The sequence below is a fragment of the Anomalospiza imberbis genome, chromosome 5 (assembly GCF_031753505.1).
Source record: "Anomalospiza imberbis isolate Cuckoo-Finch-1a 21T00152 chromosome 5, ASM3175350v1, whole genome shotgun sequence".
NCBI classification, from domain to species: domain Eukaryota; kingdom Metazoa; phylum Chordata; class Aves; order Passeriformes; family Viduidae; genus Anomalospiza; species Anomalospiza imberbis.
The window spans coordinates 9,948,402-9,970,159 of NC_089685.1; the positions used below are offsets into that span (position 1 = coordinate 9,948,402).

At 35.8% G+C, this 21,758-nt stretch overlaps 1 protein-coding gene across 3 annotated transcripts in view; it reads left to right on the forward strand.

Moving 5' to 3' along the window:
- Nucleotides 1-14,136, forward strand: part of CACNA2D1 (calcium voltage-gated channel auxiliary subunit alpha2delta 1) — a 362,532-nt gene extending 348,396 nt beyond the window's left edge. For all 3 annotated transcript variants that reach the window (XM_068189573.1, XM_068189575.1, XM_068189574.1), the window contains 2 exons: nucleotides 1,733-1,815; nucleotides 9,588-14,136. In XM_068189573.1, coding sequence (XP_068045674.1) covers nucleotides 1,733-1,815; nucleotides 9,588-9,704 — 200 coding nt within the window. In that variant the 3' untranslated portion in view covers nucleotides 9,705-14,136. The remainder of the gene's footprint in view (nucleotides 1-1,732; nucleotides 1,816-9,587) is intronic.
- The last annotated feature ends 7,622 nt before the right edge of the window (nucleotides 14,137-21,758 follow it).

The window sequence follows — 21,758 nt, forward strand, 5'->3', positions numbered from 1 at the left end:
GTGTTTCTTTGGCACAAGCAATGCATTCATTGCCACATTAATAAAACTGGAATTCCATCTACGCTTGGGCTGAAAAGGAAGTTACATTTGGGTGTCATCACAGAACTATGTAAACGTAGCCTAATATTCTAATTGGCTTCAGTCCATGACAGTTTGATCAACTGTTTCCACTGCCTGAATTTGTGGACAGCACTCACTATAGAAAATGAAGCATGATTGATGGGAAAGGGCACATGACTTGCATTTCCCTGTGGAGCCCAAAACTACTAGAAAGGAGTAAATTACCTAAAATGGCAGTCAGAACAGCTGGGGAGGCTTATATAGACTAAGGAAACTACTTTATTTTTGTCCAACTGTGCAGTACTAAGCTATTCAATTCTTTTCTGTAACTAAGGTACATAGTGAAATACAGATGTAGCATAACATCACCCAAGCAGACAAAATGACCTTTGGGTGCTATTTAGATGATTATTATTACACTTTGCTTTCTTTTGGCTGGTACAACTTTGCTCATGCACAGTTTCTTGGAACATTTTTGTGTTTCAACTTCCCTTTCAGCTGAGCCACAGCTGAGAAAAGGGGAGATGACTCTGATAACATCTGAATGAAGGCAGATGCAGATCTGCAGAAATAAATTCCCCATCATCTTGCCTTCTCTTCCCTTTGGCCTCTCAGCTTGTTGCACTGAAGCTGCTGTACTGCTCCATGGTAGTGCATGAACAGGATTGCTTCAATTGTAAATTAGAGCTACTAAGATAAATTCTGGCTCTCTATTCTTTTAATAGATTTAATATGTGTACTACCTAGAGTGGAATTAAAAAATGCTTAACATACTGAATGGTAATATAAGCAGGTTTCACAAGAAGGCTGTTTTGCAGTTGCCCATATCCATGCCTTTCAAGTCTGTTGCAATGCCTCATTAGCCAGTGGCACGTGTGAAGTACAGAGTGAAGTGCACTTTAACACCAGCAATTACAGATTTCAGATATGTGAGCTAAGCAGTACCTCATATATTCAGTTAGCTAAATAATAGCATGTCACTGCTCCTCTTTTTCTCCGGCTGTTCTGCTGGTAGTATGGATAGCATTGTCTCTGTCTGCCTTCATCCCTGACATGCTAATGGGATCTCAGTAGTTCTCCTGTCATTTACTACAAAGCCTACTGTGGCACGATCTTTTCTATGATATTTGGGGTAATATAAGTGTACCCATTATAGAACCAGTAGTTTTTATAGGCTTTCACTGCTATGTTCAACCTGTATATGACATTACTTTTCCAAAAAAGTTTCATTGCTTTTACTGTGTATCTTTATTATAGCTGAGTAACTCGGTGGTAACATAAACTATAACTAATCAACACCATTAAAAGTTTGCTGTTTTATGAAATATTTTCTGAACTAATTATGCAATGATAAAAAAAGCAACACAGAAAATGTTAAAAAAACTCTGATTTTATTTCTGTTTATGGTTCTGAAAATATTCCAAAAACTTCTGCATGAGGTTTATTTTCTTGATTATAGCAGTATAAAAAAAACGTATTTAGTTTTGATTTATCCAAATGGTTGGGTTGGGTTTCATGAATTTAAACAAGAAGCAGTGAATACTGATGTTTATTCCAGCACTATCTGAATTAGTGTAAATCTTCTCTCCTGCCATAAGAATAAAAACAGAATGTTGATCCTGCTTATGTAAAAAGCTTGAAAAACAGTGACACTCCTTAACCAGAGAAACAGATGAAGGGCCAAATCCATGTGAAATGGTCAAACAACCTAGATACAGAAAGGGTCCCGAAATCTGTTTTGATGAAGCCAAACAGGTAAAATTGAAGTTGTAAGACTTTAGGACTATCTTTAAAAACAATTGTAGAGCAGCTTTAGATGATCAGTGAAAACTGTGTTTAAATGTTCGTTGGTGCCTGGTAACCTTTTTATCACTAAACATACTGTTCACTCTAGACCATAGCCACTTTGTTTCAATTAACATAGACTTAACAGCTGCTTTCTTATCTGCCTGTCCTACAACCATTGCACTTTCACACATGATTCCCACTAAAGTATCATCAGTGATTGTAAAACTGTTGGTCTCTGTATGGTGCTGTGAAATTCAGTTCTTCAGTGGCTTGCACAACTATATGATAATCTTGGCTTAGAAGTAGTATTTTTATAATAATGTTTCTAAATATTATTTAAAGTATTGTCAAATTATTAAAATTTTATATATGTTTTAGGATGTTGTTTCTAATTCGGCAAATTGTACTGCCTTTAAGTCATGTTCTCAGCAGGTTTAAAATTGCATTGCTTTACTGAAATCACTAAAACGACTCTGTTAAAATATATATATAAAATATTATTTCTATGTTTCCTTTCAAAGATACAAAAGTGATTATGCTGAATTCAAGTTGTTAAGAATAAATCTCAAGACAAATAGTACTGAACAAAGAAATGCCTGGCATTAAATACAATAAATAATTTAAAAATTCATTTCCAATGCCTCACGCAATTCTGCAATTTCTGCAGTGGAAAGATTGTCCTAAACCAGTGCACTTAGCTGTCTGTAGCTGTATACCAAAATTGGTTCCAGTAAGTTCTCTGCTTTTCTTGTAATGAGGCACAATTACTGAGATGTCAGTAGTATTTAAAAAGTTTAGAGAATTAGTATTCAATGCATTTTTCTAGTAACCAAATTTTATTTTAAAAAGGAAGTCTTCTTACTGGCCAACAAAGATTAAACAAAGTTGAAAACTCATCCAAAAGCCATCCAGCCATTGTAAATAATCCAAACCATCCTGATATGATTGTGTGTGAAAGTACAACTCTTGCTCACTAGCTTGATGTGCTGATCAGTGTGTAAGTCATGTGTTTTGTAACAGTGGATTGTTTTGATTAAGTTTATTTGCAAAATTTGCTGTAAATCTCTTGCTCTTGGGTGGATGCTTTCACATTACCTCTGCTAACTGCCAGCAATCTGCATGATATCTCATCTTGTATGTCTTTTTTTCTGTGTTTTCTTTCCTTTCCTCTACTTGCTACTTTGCCCGTTATTAATAGGATCAGCCTATATGCACAACGAGTCGTGCCTCTGCCATGATGTCCGCTCCTATCTTCATTTTTCTGCAAGTTTTCATGTGGTGTGGATGGTCAGTTACTTTCTCTAATTTTTTGTTTTGTTCTTGGCATAAAAAATTAGCAGACTTTTTAGTTACTGAACATACAAAAGAAAACAGAATGAAGAGAGTCCCAAAAGCAACAATCTGGACTAAATTACTGTTGCAATATTAAGGGAAATTAAATATGAAAAAAAACCTGTCTGGAGCCTTATAAATCACAATTACTAAACATAAGGGCCTCTCCCATAGAGCATACAAAGACAAGGCAACCTGTTGGATTTATACAGTTGGCTCTTTGAGATTGCACATATACCAGCTGAGTCCGCATCCTTCACTTCTAAGCATTTTTCCCTTGTCCTTGTTAAAATGAACAGAAGAAGAAAGTTTTTTCACGGATAAAAAGAAGATACAAAGCATATAGAAGATACAGCATACCTGTGAAAGTAAAGCTTTACTTAGGGGTGGCAGGGATGAGTGTTATATGTGAGTGTTGCTGTTGAGAAGAGTAAGGAGTTTTCACTGCATTCAAATGAGCACAGCAGGTAATGATGGAAGATAACGGTGTGCATCAATTTGGTTAAACCAGGAATTCAGTAAAAAAATATTTTTTACTTCTTAATTTTTTGGTGACCTAAACATATTAATTGCCTGATTACAGCAGAAGGTGAGGTTTTGCTTCTAATTAACTACATAAGTAAGTTCCTGTGTATTAATCAAGTGTAGACTCTGGGGTTTCCAACTAAAGCCTCGGCAGTTAGGCTGTTGCATTTGATGGTGGGGGACTGCATCATGAGTTACTGTGCGAGTGACATGTCTGCAAGACAACTGCTGAGCTAAAGAGCAAAAAATGTGTGTCTGAAGGGGGTTCTAATCAACATTGCTCTGAAAACCACTAGAGGGAGATACTCACTTGTCTTTCAAAGTAAAGCAAACTGAGGCAGAACCGAAAGCTTACAGGGCATTTTTCAGAGTTAGTGTAATGAAATATTGAAAATTCATGAAATAATGAAATGAACTGAAACTTAGAACAGTCATTTTCACTATAATTTATATTCTCTCTATACTTAAGGGAAGTTTCAATTAATATATCTTGAACATAAATGAAATAAATCTTTATATTCTGTTTAACAGTTTATTTTTTGAGTAATTTTGAAGTTTCTTATTGTGTATTTAAATGATGTAGTTTCTTGCACACCTAGGAACTTGCACAGCCATGGTAAAAGGTTGTAGGAAAAGGTGAAAGGCCTTTCTTTAAGCCAATAGTATTTCACATTAAAATCTAGATTAACATCTCATGTTCTTGCTCATTAAATTTGCTCTGCACATAGCTTTTTTAATTAAAAAGCTATTGTCCAAAGTACATAAAGCAGCAGAGATTCACCTTGAGCTGAATTCTTTATGCCCAAAATGTGCTTTCTACTTAAGGTGGGAAACACCCAGAATATAATTTTAGCTGATAAGCTTTTGGCAGCAGAAAGTTATAAAGGTAATTTTGTTCATCCATCTTGTTTTTAATAACTTTGTGATTTTGGAAATGGGTTCTCTCTGGACATTAATCTGTGTAGTTATATTAAAATCACTGAAGCCAACACAGATACAATCCACCTGATCAGGTTCACTAACCTGACAGAATTTTTTTACTTTTCATCAAGGATAACAAAATAGTCATTATCACTGCCTCAAATGCCTTGCTCTTACTTTGTACATGCACACTGTTTTTTTCTTCCATACCTGAAAATAAAGAAAAGAACTGTGCAAGTTTTTAGCCCCCACTGGGAATGTCTTACTTCCATCAGTTTCCAAGTATGTCAGTGGGAGCTTTGAGGGTGATTAGCAGTCCAGGCAACTGGAGACATCTTGATGGAATTGCCTGTGTCCCCAGTCTGTGCATGGGGATACCTTTGACAGCTTTGTCTGGTAGTCCAGACTAAGGAGGATGACCCAAAATTTGTGAATGACCATGACTGAAACTGGAAATTACTCTTGAGTAAAAGCAAAGGTGTTCACCATGTAATATGAAACATTTAAATACATGCTTATAAAAGGTATAACTGTGGTAATCCATTGGTGTCAAAGGCCACATCAGAAGCTCTTTGGGCAGATGTTGTTTTACCTTTTTATAAGTCAGAGTAGCACTGTGGGTTCTGATGAATTTATTATCATTTAAAAACAAATTTTAATACATTAAATAGATATAGTGCACTTCTAAAGGAGTAACAAGTATGTTTATAGCCTTAGTATATATGTGTATATTTATATTTATAGCTCCAAGTGTATTTTTAAAAATTTGGACTGGCAGTGTCTTCAAGGAAATGCTGATATATAGCAATGAGTATGTTGTTTTGATACATAAAAATAAAGGCATGGTTTTATAAAAGCAATCATTTCCATGCTGAAAGTGCTGAATAATTTTCATAGCATATGATGTTGTAAAACAGCCTTATCTAAAGTTGTTATAGTAAGGCATGAAATGAAGAAGATGACATTTGGATTTGACACTTCTCTACCTCAAGCATGCAAGGAAATTTAATGTAATTAATGCAAGGAATTTCTCAAACACTTCTGGTGAAATGAAAGTGACTTACAACAATTCTTTCCAATTTCTTTTACAATTCTGTCTCTCTTCAAAGAGAATTTATACACAGACATAATTTTGAAGACAACAGAGAGAGGACATCCCCAGTTGATCTGTTATTCAGGATTTGTGTGATTAATGTCATGGGCTGGAAAATTTCAGTGAAACTGCTTAAAAATAGTTCAGTGTCTAATTGCACTGGAAGAGGTAAAGATAAGATAATGTAAAGAGAAGATAAAACAATGCTGTATATCTTTGTTACAAGATGCTTTAGAAGAAATCTCAAAAATAACATTAACATGAAACAGCTGAAAAGTTTTCTTGAAGCTCAAGAAGAGGGGAAGTGTTTTTAAAAAGGACATTTTGAAGACCATTCAAAACTCACATTTTTCTCAATCTGGTTTTAAATTGGGGATGGAATCCAACTTATTTCAAGAGGATTGTTGATTGTTTTAATTCACGTAAATAAACACATAATAAGATTTTCTACTCTTTTATTTTATATTTTCACATTTCCTGTAGTTTTGATAACAGTGAGAGCACAGAAGAAAATTACAGTGTGAAATTCTGTGGGGAAAAAAATTAATTTAGATGGGATTTACTGTACCTTGTTTGCCACTACTATTTTTGTTTTAGCTTAGGACACAAAAGAATTAACTGATTCCAGAGACAATATTTAGAAATTGTTCTTGGCAGAACTGCTGGTTAACCACTGCAAATTGGTCTACAAACCTCAGAAATTTAATGTGGCTTTGATCAATATGAGGTTAAAATCTTACTAAACTTGAAATATGTGTATAAACCTTGTATGCTTATGTGCAGTGCAGTTTAATGCTGCCATTCACGATAAGACAATGCCTGTCCTGCATGAGGCTTCCAAGATATTCGCTACTGTTGTGAATTGTGAATCCTTTAAAAACTTCTCTGTGTAGTCTTAGGGAGAGGGAAAAAGGTACTAAGATACTTCATTTCAACCCAACAGGAATATTACATTGTATGACTGATGCATGTAAGAGCGGTTGAGAAATTGTGGTGCGGTTAAAAAAAAAAATCTCATAGAGTAAATAGAAATGGACAACAGAATGGAGGGTGTTTTCAAAAAGATATCGTGGTAGGATTAATTTATCAACATAATTTGCAATATTTAGTCTAATGCAAGATGACATATGTTGAGTCCTGTATAACTCTATATGTGGAGGCCTTCTTGCTTTCTATCTATACTGGATGCCATTTTGACTACAAACATATTTTCCCTTCATGTTATGCACAATTTTGTTTAAGGCCTTCAGTTTACTACTTATAGTCTCCAGACATCTCCTGTCTGTTGGAAATTTTAAGTCTCCTGCTTTGCTTTCAACTCTTTCTTCAAAGATGACTCTTCTAAGTAATTTCAGTGATAAGAATAATAAATACCAAGAGGTAACACTGAGTACCATTCACTGAATTCATGTGAGAGGAAACCTTTACTGGTAATTCTGGTTTTAATCGTAGTCACTGTGAGGAAGAAGCAACAGGGTTATTTTTAAGTGCATTAAATAGAAATAAAGCTGCATGACAAGACACAATGCAGATGCAAATAGTGACAGAGCCAAACTAAATAAACCAGAATGTTCAGTGCATCTTTAAATCTTAGCATCCTAGTACAAATCTGGTGCAGCAAAGTTCACTGAGGACTTCTTGTTGAACAGAAACATTAGGAATTTTGAACTTGTAGAGTTCAATCAACCAAAAAAAAACAAGGCCAAAAAACCAAACCAAACCAGACCAAACCAATAACAACAACAAAAAACCCAAACAAAATAAAAAACCTAAACAAAGCAAAAAGTCTAAGCCAAAACTATACAATTAAATTATAAAGCTGACACATGACATAGATTTGTCTGGAAAAAGCTATGGTTAATACAGTATGGCAGCCAACATGAGGTATTTGCTTTAGGCCAAAATTAATTTTTGTTTCTTTTTAAGGAAATTGAATGCTGATTTTTTTGGGGTTTTTTGGGGCTTCGGATTGTTGGGTTTTTTTTCACATCCAAGTTTCTAAAGGAGACTCTTGGTGAATGCTATAATTCCTGCTAATGTACTGAGTCTATTTTGTCTGCTTTATCTGATTTTCCATATTTTTTCCCAAACTGTTTTGGAAACCTACCAGCTTTAAAGAATGCATTGTGTGCAGAATAAACAACATTAAAATTCTCATCAACTAAAGCTGGCATAAAGAACTCATTGAAGACCTTTGCTCTGCCCTGTAATTTCCAAATTCTGTCTTTACGCCTCTGTTATGAAGGAGTTGCCCTAACATCATATTTGACTTTGTGATTTTAATTTAATGAAAAATTCCTATTATCATTTCAGTGTATTCTGCAGGGAGGTTACAAAAAACATTTTATCCCACTCCAAATCGCTCATTTCCTGTTTATATCTGATCTGCCATTTTTATGTACTTTCTTTTTCTTGCCCATTTGAGTAAACTTGATGTCCTGCACTGCTATTCTTACAAAGCTGGGAAGTTTTGCTTAAGGAAAGCAAAATTTGCTTAAGGAAATTTGCTAATAAATTAAAGGCTGTTAAATGTCTCTTTCTTATTTATCCTGATTGTACATTTTATAGACACTCACACATGAACCCCCACACCCCAGCCTTTTCCAGGGTATATTAATTGCATATGCTTCAGTGGCGTTTAAGTCTGAACCAGGAGCTTTTCCCTGTCTGTTGGCTTTCCTCTACTTTCTGTTATACATATTTTTTTTTAAGTTCTGTGCCAGCAGCCAGTCTCTGTTACTGTTCAGATTCAGTTGTCTGTCCTTCCCGTCACATATTGCTCCTGTTCAAGAAGTTTCCCCAGTTTCTAATATACCTAAATTCCTTTCCACCTACACTGTTTTCTTGCCCTTGGAGGCTTGGAATATTTTGGAAAATGGAAAGTGTCTTTTTATACCATGGGTACAGAATACTGTGAAAACAAAAGACCAGATATTTTCAGCCTTCAGAGCTACCCATGAATCTCAGACTTCTCAGACAAAGTGGTAAGGGGAAAAATTTCCTGGTATTTTAGGTACTAATCAGAGTTTTTATCAGTCTTGAGAAACAAGATCTAAGGTGTTACAGGCTCCAGAACAGGTATTAAATATATTTCAGCCAGACTAATGAATAGGTGCATCATGTGAAATGTATTAAACATTATAAGCAAAGTGAGACCAAATCACAGCAATTAATGGTGGAGAGGAATGAGAAAGAGTGATGTGATTACTGTGTGGCATAAGGAATAGTATCTGATGCATGACAGCAGTGCAGCTCAGCAAGAGCTTAAAACTGCATCAAGCATGTACAATTAGTGCAATAGAAAATTTCCTTCTCATACTTAAGTAGAGCACCAGAGGCAGAGAAAGGATTTTCATTCTCTTTGGTCATATCTTCACCTGCAGACCATATTCATTTTATTGTGCAATCATTTGATGAAATGGACATAAACATATTTTGGTATTTGTTTTCTAAACTTGAAAAGTTATCTGTTCTTCTGTCTTTTCTCACAATAAATTCGTACTCAGAATCTTAAAATGAATGTAATTTTAAGGAATATAGATGGTGTTTACTTAGGCCCCCAGGTATATTCCATGGTATTTCTTGATTGATTGTGTAAGTATCGCATCTAATTCATAAGTTTGTGCTGTAAACTTTGAAAGTATTTAATCTTCCCATGTTTATAGTCAAAGCAATAACCTCACTCTTTGTATCAAAAATCAGAGGGATTTCCAGGAATAATTTTACTGTTATTTTAGCAAAATAACATATATAAGACCAAAAAGGATGCCTCAATGATAGTTCAAAATGTTGAAAACTAAGCTTTTTTAGTTTGCTTCTCAAGCAGCTTTAATTAATATTAAAAGATTTCTTCTCTTCTTGTCGACAGGAAGATTCGGCTGACTGCGGTGGGGCCTCTGGTCTGAGTCCATCACTGTGGTCTATGGTAGCAATTCAGTTGGTCCTGCTTTGGCTGTTATCTGGCATCAGACACTGCCAGTTATGACCTTGCTAAACCAAAACCTGCATAACTTAATCAAGACCTGGCCAAAACAATAGCCTCAGTTTCATTTTCGAAAGGGTCAGCTACTGAGACAGCAGCAGAACAGCAGTGCTCCTGTCTGGTTATCACGCGTTGTGAGACTCATCGGGGCACCACGATGCCTGCATGTTGGAGTGTCAGATCCTTAATTGTGTGTGAATGCTGCATCATCTATGCCATCCAAACAGATTTCTGTACCTGCCCCATTGGGGAAATCTAAAACCTTTTGTTTATTCATTTGTTTGTTGTTGTAATCTTGATGACTTCATGTAAAAGGGCTCCCCTAACAATAGCTTATGTAGATGATTTTCATTTCTTTTAAGCTTTGGATATCTTGAAGATTTATATTCTTTTACATGAAAAGTTGTTTAAAAACCAAAAAGAAAAATGACAAGGAAAACATTCTCCCCAATATACATTACTAGCACCGCAATGGCTGCTTTTAACATCACTTTTGTCCAAACTTGTTGAGTAAAATGAAAATATTGGCCAGTCTTCACCAGAAGTGCATCATGATTGGAATGCTTTATGAGGAGTGGTTAATTTTCCAAAACGAATCCTACAGCCAGCTAAGCTTTGGTAGGTTGATGTTGTATGTAGAAAGGAGGGAAGGAAGGAAAAGTATTATCTTTCAAAATACAAAGGTACAAGAGAGTGTAACTAAAAAAGTGCTTTTCATCTTAAACTTGGTGTAATCTTCTGTCAGAAAAAATTGTTAATTTCAATGTAATATTCACCTCCTTTTCACAATGCAGTTACATATAAAGCTAGTAGAAATTCTTCAAAGGCTGAAACAAAAATGCTTGTGAATAAAAAATGTCTTTGTGATATTTGAATGTTGGTTTCCAGGGGTATTTTGCATGATGATGATGCTAAGTTATTGTTTTTCAGTTTGTTTTCTTTGATGGTAGAGTATAGTTCATTGAAAAGATAACAGAGTGATTCTTGTATTGTGTGAGAAATTGAACATTGCAATGTGTTGCAATCAAATCATATTACATTATATTATGAAACAGAGCTCTGAATATACTGTGCAATGAAAAAGCTGAGAAAATAGGGTAAATATAGCTATTGTAACAAAAGGGTTGAGGTGGATTTTTTACAGAATAGCGATCTCACATGAAAACCTGTGTACAGATATTTTAAGAATATAAAAATCAGATTTAACACATTTATTTTTGGAAGTATATGTTCTCTAAGGTTCATATCAGGTTCCCCCTTTGTTTCCTTCATATAAACCCACCCATAATATTAAAACTTATGCTGTTGCTATTTATTATTGAAAATAGCATATCTAACAGCAAAATGACCTGGTTGCTGCGATTAGAAAAAATATAAACAAATGGGGAGCCTTGAATCTATATGTATGCACATTGATACTTGATTGTGAATAATAACTATAGAAGTTGTTTTTATACAACCTCATTGGTGATACAGGTTGGTGCAGTAAATTACAATATTACAGTGTAGCATAGTGTTGATGCAAAATATGATTTGCGCTTTTTTTTCTAGTTTTCAGAACTAAACAGTATTGCAAGACAGCTAAACCAATGAATGTGCAACTCTGCTGGTATTGTACAGTTCTGCTAACTACTGCAATATGCAAATATTAATATGGCACAATACACTAGCTCTTTAAAAAATAAAATAAATGCAAATCATCAGTATGTATATGCTGGCAATTGATTGAAATAATTTTGATCATGACAAAAGCTTAAAAAATGATTGGTCATGCATTAATATCCTATGAAAACTGAAGAAGCTACTCAAAGCCATGGCATGGCTTGAACGATCTACTGTAGTTGTATTCTCATGGCTGGTTCATTGTTTTTCATGTACCTTGGCTCCAGCTATGTATTTTCTTATGTTTGAGAATACAGTGAGTGAAAAACAGAAATTCTGACCTTTTGTTCAGTGATAAAATCTAGATTTAAAAAGAAAATACACCTAGCAATGTCATGGAGTTGAAAGTACAATTAACTGTTTTGGATGACTTCAGGTCCTCCTCAGGGAAGGTGAGCTAATGCTTATGAGAAGGGTGAAGATAAACTTGGAGCTCTTCCTTCCAGTCATAGTATTGCAGTGTTCATTCTAGCACCAATTACCACCTGATAAAAAAATTGGTTTGAGTGTTTCTAATGCCAAGACTGAATCCAGTAATTTTCCTTAATGTGGTCAATTGACATTTTATGGGAGGAGCAAGTTTTCTAGGATTAGGCCAATAATTACTGCACTCACTGCTTTTACTCTGAGGTTACTTTAAATATCCATTTTTTTTTGTTGTGCTCTTTTATTTTCATGTTAGTATAATAAGTTCTCTATAGTTTTCACTTAGCTTCCCAAAAGAAACCCTTCATGGACAAGTTGCATTGTTTAAAACACTTTGCTTGTGCTGGTAGGCCATATTCAGAGGTACTCAATAAGCATTTGATTAGAGTTTGTTGGAAGAAAGAAAGATGGCACAAATTCATGCTGCCACAGGAAACATCTGTGGCTTCTGCTCTCATCCCACTTCCCTTAGAGTGCTCAAATGCAAAAGGAGGGAGAAGCTCATGCCATGCAGACACACAGCCCTCCTGTGTGTTCCAAAGAGAGAAATGTCCGTTGTTCCTCTCCTTCACCCCTCTATATGACATGAAGAAATGTGTTTCTATATAAACATTTAGCCTTCCAGCTGACATTATAACATTCTATATAAACATTTAGCAAACATGATATCCATCTTATTAATACTTTAGAAACTACTGAGTATTTTAATTAATTTGAAATTATATATTAGAATATATTCAAGTGATTGTCAAGACTTTTTTTAAAATACCCCAATATCTGCAAAATGAAAAAACAGACTGAAAGTGCAATCTGAACTTTAGCTATCTCAAAATGTGAATACCAGTCTGATAGAAACAACTCACATGAATAAATACAAATTCTCATGCAGAAGAGTATCTCGCAGTGTATCATAGTCATCTTCTCTTGTCTTTGAAAGAAGAAGCTTGGTCCTAAAATTAAGGTATTTTAGAATACAATATACTGTAAAAAGTTGTGGTTTTAAAAGTCAGATAAAAGGCTCTGTTGATGGTTGCTCAACTCCTTTAAATAGCGCAAAGGGAACTGTTGTGATTGGTTCAGTTCACACAGAAATCATGCAATGTATTTTACATCTGACAAAAAGTTGGTAAAGCATGGTACTGTGCAAAACATGATCTGAGAGCTTAACATGAAAGGTTTCTTTCTAGTTTTTTCTTTTAAACAACCAGCATTACTGCCGAAACACTGACCGTGGTCCATATTTGTAACAGGTTTTTAACATGACATAGCAGGTCTGATTGACAAGATTTTTAGGTCCTGTACCTTTAAGACTTTAGTATAATCTTTTTCATGTTTCTAATGCTTGAGGCTTTACTGCTTAACTTGACAGAAACAACAGTGTTGCTGCCATTTGTAAGTTTTCCTACAATATTCCTTTTATTAACTTAAAACCTGGCCTTACTGGTTTCAAATAGGCAGTATCCCTTTTAAGTGACCTTTGCAACCCAAGTGTTACTTGCTGTGGTTGAGAGCTTTTCGCTGTCACTGAAGAGACATTAAGACCTTTTTTCCCATTAACACATAACAAACATGCTTAGTATGACTTAATTCCAAAACACAACCCCAGTACCACTGATCCAAAAATTCAGATGTTAGTACACTGGTTATTAAGAAATATATCATGCCTACAAGGCATTGCAATGCATTTAAGTGTTTTTGGAATGTCAACATAAGGTGAAATCTTAATAACTCCTTTCTTAGGATAAATTTTACCCTAACTTCATCAGACATCCAAGCCTTTAACAAAGGCCACATTTATTATTATTTTGTTCATACCACAATGTTAATATTGTTAATACTCATTGTACACTATTGTAAAAAGATTAAAACAAAGCATCTGAATACAATTCAAGACTTTTGAAAAGTTAGCCTCACCCTGTTCCCAGCTACTTGTATCTGTCCTGTTTATGGTTTAAAAGAAAAACATCATCTTGAAGAAATATTTCACTGAGGCTAAAGGGATACTGTCTTGTTCAGATGCCATGAAATTGCGATTGTGATCTGACAAAGCTGTCTTCTCTTCTTGTGTTGTATGAAATGTCTGGATCATGCTTTCTGGGATATTTTTATTGAAATGCTCAGTGTGCGTTTCTGCAAAAAAAGACTTGGTTGCTTTTACAAGGCAAGCAGGTCTTTCTCCCTTTTCTTGTGTTCTCTTGACACTTTTGTGGAACTTGACAAGCCTGGAAAAAAAATTTTTTTGTAAAAATTTGTACAATAATGTTATAAAAAGTTTATAATCCTAGAACTGTTGTGTTAATTATTGTGCAAAAACAGTATATTCAGAATAAAAGTTTATCATTTAAAATCAACAACTATTTTATTGTTTATTCTGTATAATAAAAACATGTAAATATGACTATATTATTTGATATATAATACTTCTGAGTTTCATATAATTTTACCCAAGTGTTTGTAGAGAGTGAAGACAGTGACTTAACGCAGGTATTGATGGAGGTCAGAGAAGGATGCACAGCAACCTTCATTTCTGTTTCATTTGTGACTGTGAAAATTAAAAAAAAAAAAAAAAAAAGTGAAAAAAATATAACCAATGACAAGTGGGGGTCTGTAAAGCTCTTGGCAAAATAAGAGTCTGAGACAGCTGAAGTTTCCTGTTGCCCATAAACAATTGCTTTTGGAAGGGTTGCCATTTGTGAACTTGTAAACACTGATGAAGTCCAAGGGTTCATTCACATGGAGAAGCAGAGTAAAATCAGATGGCTCAGATGGGCCCTGCCCAACTTGTTGTCCCCATGTCTGACCAAAACTGAGCCATGATTCAGTCAGCTTCTGTACTGCTGCGGTTCTTAGCTAAGGACTATAATTAAAATGGATATATGTATCTCAATAAACAGGCTTGGGGTGCTCAGAAGGTGCTTTTCTGGGTTTCAGATTTTCTGCAGGGGCGCTGGCAATCTCTGTTTGAAGTGCAGGGCAGAAGGCTGCAAGTAGCAACTGCTTTAGAAGCCTGAATTTAATCCTTGACTGCAAATGTGACACAGCCCAGAGAGAATGGCAGTTGTAAAATTCTGATGGATTTACTGGATCCCTGAGGAGTAGATAAGAGAATAAGAAATCAAATGCAGATTCTAGTGCTGCAAAGTAATAGATCACCCATGTGGAAATGCTACAAGGCAGTGCATGACACTGTGCATCAACATCCAGAGATTACCAGCCTCAACTAGATTAAACATTGCTTCCTAACTACATGATTATCCTCACATGCTGAACTTGCTCTACCACATTTTCTGTAAACTGACTGCCATTGAGATGTAGAAATAAATAAATCCCCAAAATCCCTTTCTTATACATGTTTAGTTGCTGTATTACAATGCACTAGTCATTAAGTAAAGGAGAAGATAGTCTTGGACTACACAGGGTTTTTCCCCCACACTTCTGGAACTTATAAACATCTTTGACCTCATCAGTTTGATATGGGAATGGCTGCACTGCAGTGAGATACTCTATATTCATCCCTTGTGCAAATCAACCCAGAATGCACTTTGCCTGTCATATTGTATTATTTTCAGAGATGACTTCACATTGTCCAATGCAGCTCTATTGCTGCAAACTATCTACAGAAATCAAGGCATTATATAACACAAATATTACAAAACGCCTTCGTTGTCACATCTATTAGTCCAGTGCTCCTTGTAATGATTGACTGAAAAATATGCCCACCCTAAATGGTACAACATTTTCTCTGTCTATTGCAAAATACATCGAGAACAATGTCTCTCTTTCCAAAAATCTCTTAGGAGCTTTTGTTCACAAAATGTATATGGGAGAAGAGGAAAGAAAAATAAGACTTTCAGGAGAATGGTTTAATCTAAATTCTAACTGCATTTCTTCTACTTGTTTTAAATATTTAATAATTTCTCTCTTTGTCAGATTGAGAATATCACATTCTCAGGAGCTGACCTTTCCTTTTCAAACCTTGTTCAGAAACCCAGACACCTTTTTGTGGAGTCTTCCTTTTTAATAGAGCATCTGCCTCTCTCTTCCTTTTGGGGATTTTAACCTTGTTTCTCCTCTGGGTGTTACAAATCTTTCCTTGACTAGATCTCTGAGTGTACATCCCATATTGTGTAGAACAAGTGTTTGAACTTGGTAGTAAGTGTTTTCTTTGGGGAAATGATAAACATGTTTGTGATTTGTCTCACCTAGCTGTAGTCATTAATTGCCTGTGAGTTAATGTACAGTGAACAGAGTTTAGAAGCTGGTTACAAATGGTGCAAGGCCTAGCCAGGATTTAACCATCTGCCTTAATGACTGGAAGGTGAATTCTTTAAGAAGACTTTTCTACTGCTATTTAATTGCATGCTTTTTCAAAGAGAGGAGTTAACATATTAAGCAAAATCTGCATCTTCTACTTCATTTATTGCTTTCTTTGCTTTGTTTTTTTTTTAATGGGCTCTTAGCACTGCTAGTTTCTGACATCTGTTTTAAGAAGGAAATATGAAATATAGGAGTTCAGCGCTATTCACTTTTCCTTTTCAAGAGTATCTTTCAATTATTTTTTTCAGCCACTGAGTTAGTTATTTCATAAACAAAATAAAACATGTGGAGTTGGAAATGAAATTTCGCTCAGAATTTCCATTTTAACTTTTGTGGCTTTAACCCAGACTCTTCTTGTGACCCAGACTCTTGTGATCTCAGCCTCCGTTCTGTGGCTTGATTATTAAAAAATAAATTTTTTGAGTATTGTAATACACACACTATGGAAATGTTAATTAGCATGCCTGGAACACTGACTAACAGCACAATGTTTTGGTATGTGTGGTTAGCATGTATTATTCTTGTTAGCTATTTTGAGAATCCAAGTAGTGCACATTATTATATGAGTTAGTTTGCCATCCAAGTTCTGGGATCTTCAGGAATTAATCAATCTACAGGAATTAATTAGCTCTAAGAGAAAATTGCAGACACTTAGGGTCCCCTCTGCCTAAAAAGATACTGTAATACCTAATTGCAAGTGGGTTGGAAATTAGGAGCATTCTCCTGTCCTGTTTATCTGTAGTCCGCACAAAAGATAAAAGACTCCATATAATGGTAGGACTTGCTTTTGACATCTTTTGGGAATACCAGGCTGGGAAATGAGAGACAGGGAAACTTTGAGAACATGGGGCTAAGTTTTATGCAGTGGGATTCACTAAGTGAGCACTAGATGCCTGTGTTCCTGGGCTGGAGAGTGGAGATCCATGATATCTAGACATTGAATAGGGAGAACTAACCCAATGACCAGCCACTGGGAGTCTTATTGCATTTTACATGCACACTTATCTGTTGAAATTGAGGCATGAGGGTGCTAGATGCAGAGAATAACCAAACAGTGGAGATATATGCATTCAAAACTTGACTCTTCTGTTTTGCTGGATCAACCTAGTTCCAAGGATCAATGTCTGGGCTCAGTAAATTCCCCCTAAGGCAAGGCAGATGTGAAATCTAGGCTCAGGAAGGAATTTAGGAAGAAGAAGAAGATGTGAATCTAGGCTAGGAATGATTCAGACCTACATCTGCTTTAAAGGCCATTGCTATGCAGACATAGTGGAGGAGATGCCAAACTCCAGGCTCTGAGAGGAGCTTTGGTGCCTGTGGTTGGAGCAGTCTGAGCCAACACTGAATCCCTTCTCATCTTTTACTCATCTTTTGCATCATGTGCTGCCACGTATAATACTTGTCTCAAAAGTGTAAAATCTGGTTCTGGTCTTTCTTTAGTCTTATAATATCTGTTCTCAGAGAGGAGAGAGTATCTGAGCACTCTTATTTAGAGGCAGCAATGACCTCTAGCCTATAGGTTGGATGGCTACCTTGAATGGTCTTGCCATCAGGCTGTTGAAGACATGTCCGCAATAAGAAAATGACTAATCACCTCTAAGCATCTGTTTTCTGGTATTTTAATGGAATTTTATTATAGTTTATAGAAATTATTATTTCATAATGTAATGAGAAGAAATTTAGAGATAGGTAGAACTTGAAGATATAGAGAGTTCTGGAGAGGTTAAATACCTGTAACTATATGCAAGATATCACAGTTTTGTGTGTTTGGAGCCCCAAAGATTGACTAAGTCACATTTTGGTTCATAAATGCTGTGATTTGGGATTCTGAAACTTGGCAGTGTTTTTAGGACATTTCTGAGAAGGGTGTTTATGTCATGAATCACTTGAACTTTCTGATTTTTAATATTTATGTCCAGTTCTAATCTATCAAGTCATACAGTGTCAAGCTTTAAAATCAATCCTTAATTTTTAGTGAGTGGAAGGTCTCACAATCCACAAGGAAAGCAGCTGTTCTGAAATCTAAGCATTTAGGATTACGAATAGGAAGTATTATTGACCCCAGATTTGGTTTTAGTAGACTATTTTATGGCTTGGAAAATATGTTCCTCATTGATTCATCTAAAATTTTTCTTACCACTTGTGACGGTATCCAACTTTGCATAGCCCTGTAGCCAAGGCAGTAGCATGGAAGGACAGTGGTGACAGATTGCATGTATTTCAGTTGTACATTGCTTTAACTCTTGGATTCTGGTACAGTTCATTAAGTTTCCTTTTCTCAAACCTGTCTTGCTGTGTGACCAGAACTGTGAGAGTAATATGGCCAAGAGGAAAGTAAATTGTTACTAGGACATCCTGCCATCCATGTATGGCACCACAGTAGTGCTTCCTGCTCTCCCCAAGGTGCTCCCTCCCACCAGGCTGAGGAGATTGCTGAGCCATGCCAGGACTGCCTGATGACTGCTCTGGGAGTGTTGGGAAAAGCTTTGCACCTAAGAGGAGCAAACTTGTGTATCTGTTTCCTTGTCTCCATTTATTAGCAGCAACAAATTCAACAAACTACATAATATTTGACCTGTCAGCTGCCTAAAATTTCAGTGAGAAAAATTGTAAGTCAGATACAATAGCTTTCAAATGCTTCCACACCTCTTGGGGAATATGGGGAATATAGGTGTTAAACTAAGATTTTGAGGTATTAAGATTTGGGGGGGAAGTATGAATGCAGACATAAATATTTTCATGCCTTTTAGATGCTACCCATGGGCTTCTAGCAACCTGCCAGTGTGCTTTCCTTTCCATGGTCAAAGAACCCATTGTGCTTTATTCTATCAGATGACATAAGTAAAAACTGTGCTTTAAAGCAGCTTGCATGTAAGGCCTCCTTTGCAAAGCATGAAGGAGAACATACAGTGTGATATTTGATCTTTTAAACTCTCTAGTTGAGTGAAATGCCTTAAACAGAAAATAGGCCTGTTCTGAATGAAAACCTGTCCTGGGCACTGAGCAGATAGGCACCTTTATTGCTTCCAGAAGAACTCATCTCATGTAAATGGATATTCTGTTACTAGAGAGCTTTTTTTTTTTTTTTTTTTTTTTTTAATAGCTTGAGTAGACATTTTAAAAAAAGAGAATAGTGTGGAATGCTCTATTTTATAGCTTAGGTGTATGCACCCAGCTGTAAGTAACCCTGGACTGCCTTTACCATATCTGAGGCTTTTGCCTGCAATTCAGTTGATTTACACAATCCAATGGATCTCAAAATCAAGTTCCAAAACAATGTAGATGAGGATGACCGCAGTAACAGAGTAATCGTTGTGTTTGGTAGGTTGTTTTTTTTCCCCACTTAAACCTATCCACTCACCCTGAGCACCCAGATTATAAATCCTTCAAAAGGTAGCAAAAAATATGTATGATTGAACTGATTACTATTAGGAAACACAAAGTTTGTCATTGTTTTATATTAGTACCTTTCTGCACTGTTTTGGTGTTTTTTTCCCAAAATTTATAACATGTGTGTAATGAACCTGTATTAAAACAAAGCCCAGCTCTTCCATTTTGAAGTGCAACATGAAATGAGTACTATACAGGATATAAGCTTTCTCTAATAGTTACAGAATCTTTTACTGAAATTCCTGTTATAGGGAATTTAAGAGCTATAGCTTTATAGGCTATCAGACACAGTTTTAATTCTTGGTAGAATTAAAGTCAGATTTGCTGAACCAAATAGCTACTTTAAAATCTGATCGAATCAGAAAAACAAAGTGGTTCAATCAGCAGTATATTGCTCTCTATATATATTTCAGATTCTACAACTACCTGAAAGGAGGTTGAAGTAAGGAGGGGTTCAGTCTTTTCTATCTAGTAGCAAGTGACAAAAGGAAGGGAAATGGCCTCAAGTTTCACCAGAAGAGGTTTAGATGGATAATGGAAAAATTTTCTACACCAAAAGGGTTGTCAGCCATAGGAACAGGCTGCTGAGAAAAGTGGTTAGGTCACGTTCCCTGGAGGTAAGATGTGTGGGAGTGGCACTTGAGGCCATGGCTTAGTGGTGAACATGAAGATGCTGGGTTAACAGTTGGACTTGATGATCTTAGAGGTCTTTTCCAACCTGAAAAATTCTATGATTCTGTACCAGGGAGGTTGTATTTACATTGTAGGTAGAGACTCAATTTCTACTTCTAATGCTGCTTGTGATAGATGAACTGTCTATTTAAAACTTAAAGGTCAACTTGTCCAAACTTAAATACTTTTTGACTTGCTTGTTTGTTAGTTTTCATGTTTGGGGCTTTTTTGTTGGTTTGTTTGTTTTGATTTGGGTTTGGGTTTTGGATTTTTTTTCTGACACTGTTGTGCATCATGATGCACTTAAGGAAGGGTTTTTATTTTCAAGACTGCCCAGCATTTCCCTCTCAAGACCAGAAACTTAAAGAGCAGATTGAAGGATTAACCATTTCTAAAAAGCAGACATAATTAAGGATAGTTAACCATTCTTGGGGAGAATCTTAACTGGACTAGAGAAGGTAGCTGCTCTTTCTCTGGGCTAATGTCAGCAAGAGTCACTTAAGAATACAAATGCCAGACTCTGAGTGGGTGATGCACAGTGTGGAACTGTTCCTGCACAAGCAGGAACTCTTTGAGGTTCATGCTGATATCAGTGAAGTTGGTATCTATAAGCTTCACTGCATCATTTAGGATTGTGACAATTGTTCTGTCACCTGCATGCCTGCCTTGTTTCTCCTCCTCTCTGGCTCATGCAGACTGCTCCCAGACCTCATGCCCTGTGCCCCTCAGTGCTGCTTGCAGCACCTACAGGCCCCTTTCAACCATTTCTGCACACAGAGCGTTACCCTCAACCTCTGCCTCTGAGGGCATTTCTCACCATTGGTCAGAAGAAAATCTGGCATATGAAGTTCATAATTAAAGCCACAGATGATAAAACTTGAAAAGTATGTTTAGAGTGTCTGGATACAGTTTTGCATGGACCAGTGCAATCTTTGGCTTTGCTAGGCAACTGCCTTTTGGAAACATTGGGTGGCCTGAAATTATTCTATTTTGTTTTTGCTTATGTAAAAATGATCAACTTCATGACAGCATCTGTTACTAACCCAAAGATCACTAGATGTCCAACTTGCATTTATATGAAATAGGACCAGATGCAGACTATAAAATGATCTGAATATTTTTTAAATGACTTTACTGATATTTTGTCTCATATTTTCTTACAATTTATGATTAATATTTTTAAAGGTTATTTATCTTTCATCTTGGGTTCCACTATTGTTGACTTAACCTTAAGAAGGCTTGATAGAGCTTGAGAAGGAAGATCCCTTGCTGAATGTATTTTTAAAATATATTTCAATTAGTAAAACATGAATTAAAGTCTGTAGAGTTATAAATTATAGACATTAAAAGAAAATCTGTTTTGTTTTTTTTTTTTTTTTCTCACAAGCAGGGTAAAGCAGGGGAATTTTTGTCCTTTTAATATCCTGCTGTGGATGGTAAAACTATACCAAATAGATTAACAACTTTTGACCCAACAGCTGTGATAGGTAGAGGTAGAATATATGTAGTAGGTTGTCTCTTTCCCCATTTTGTATTACTAATAGTAGGTTATAACAATTAAAGGACAAAGTTCTGATCTTCTTTTTGGTG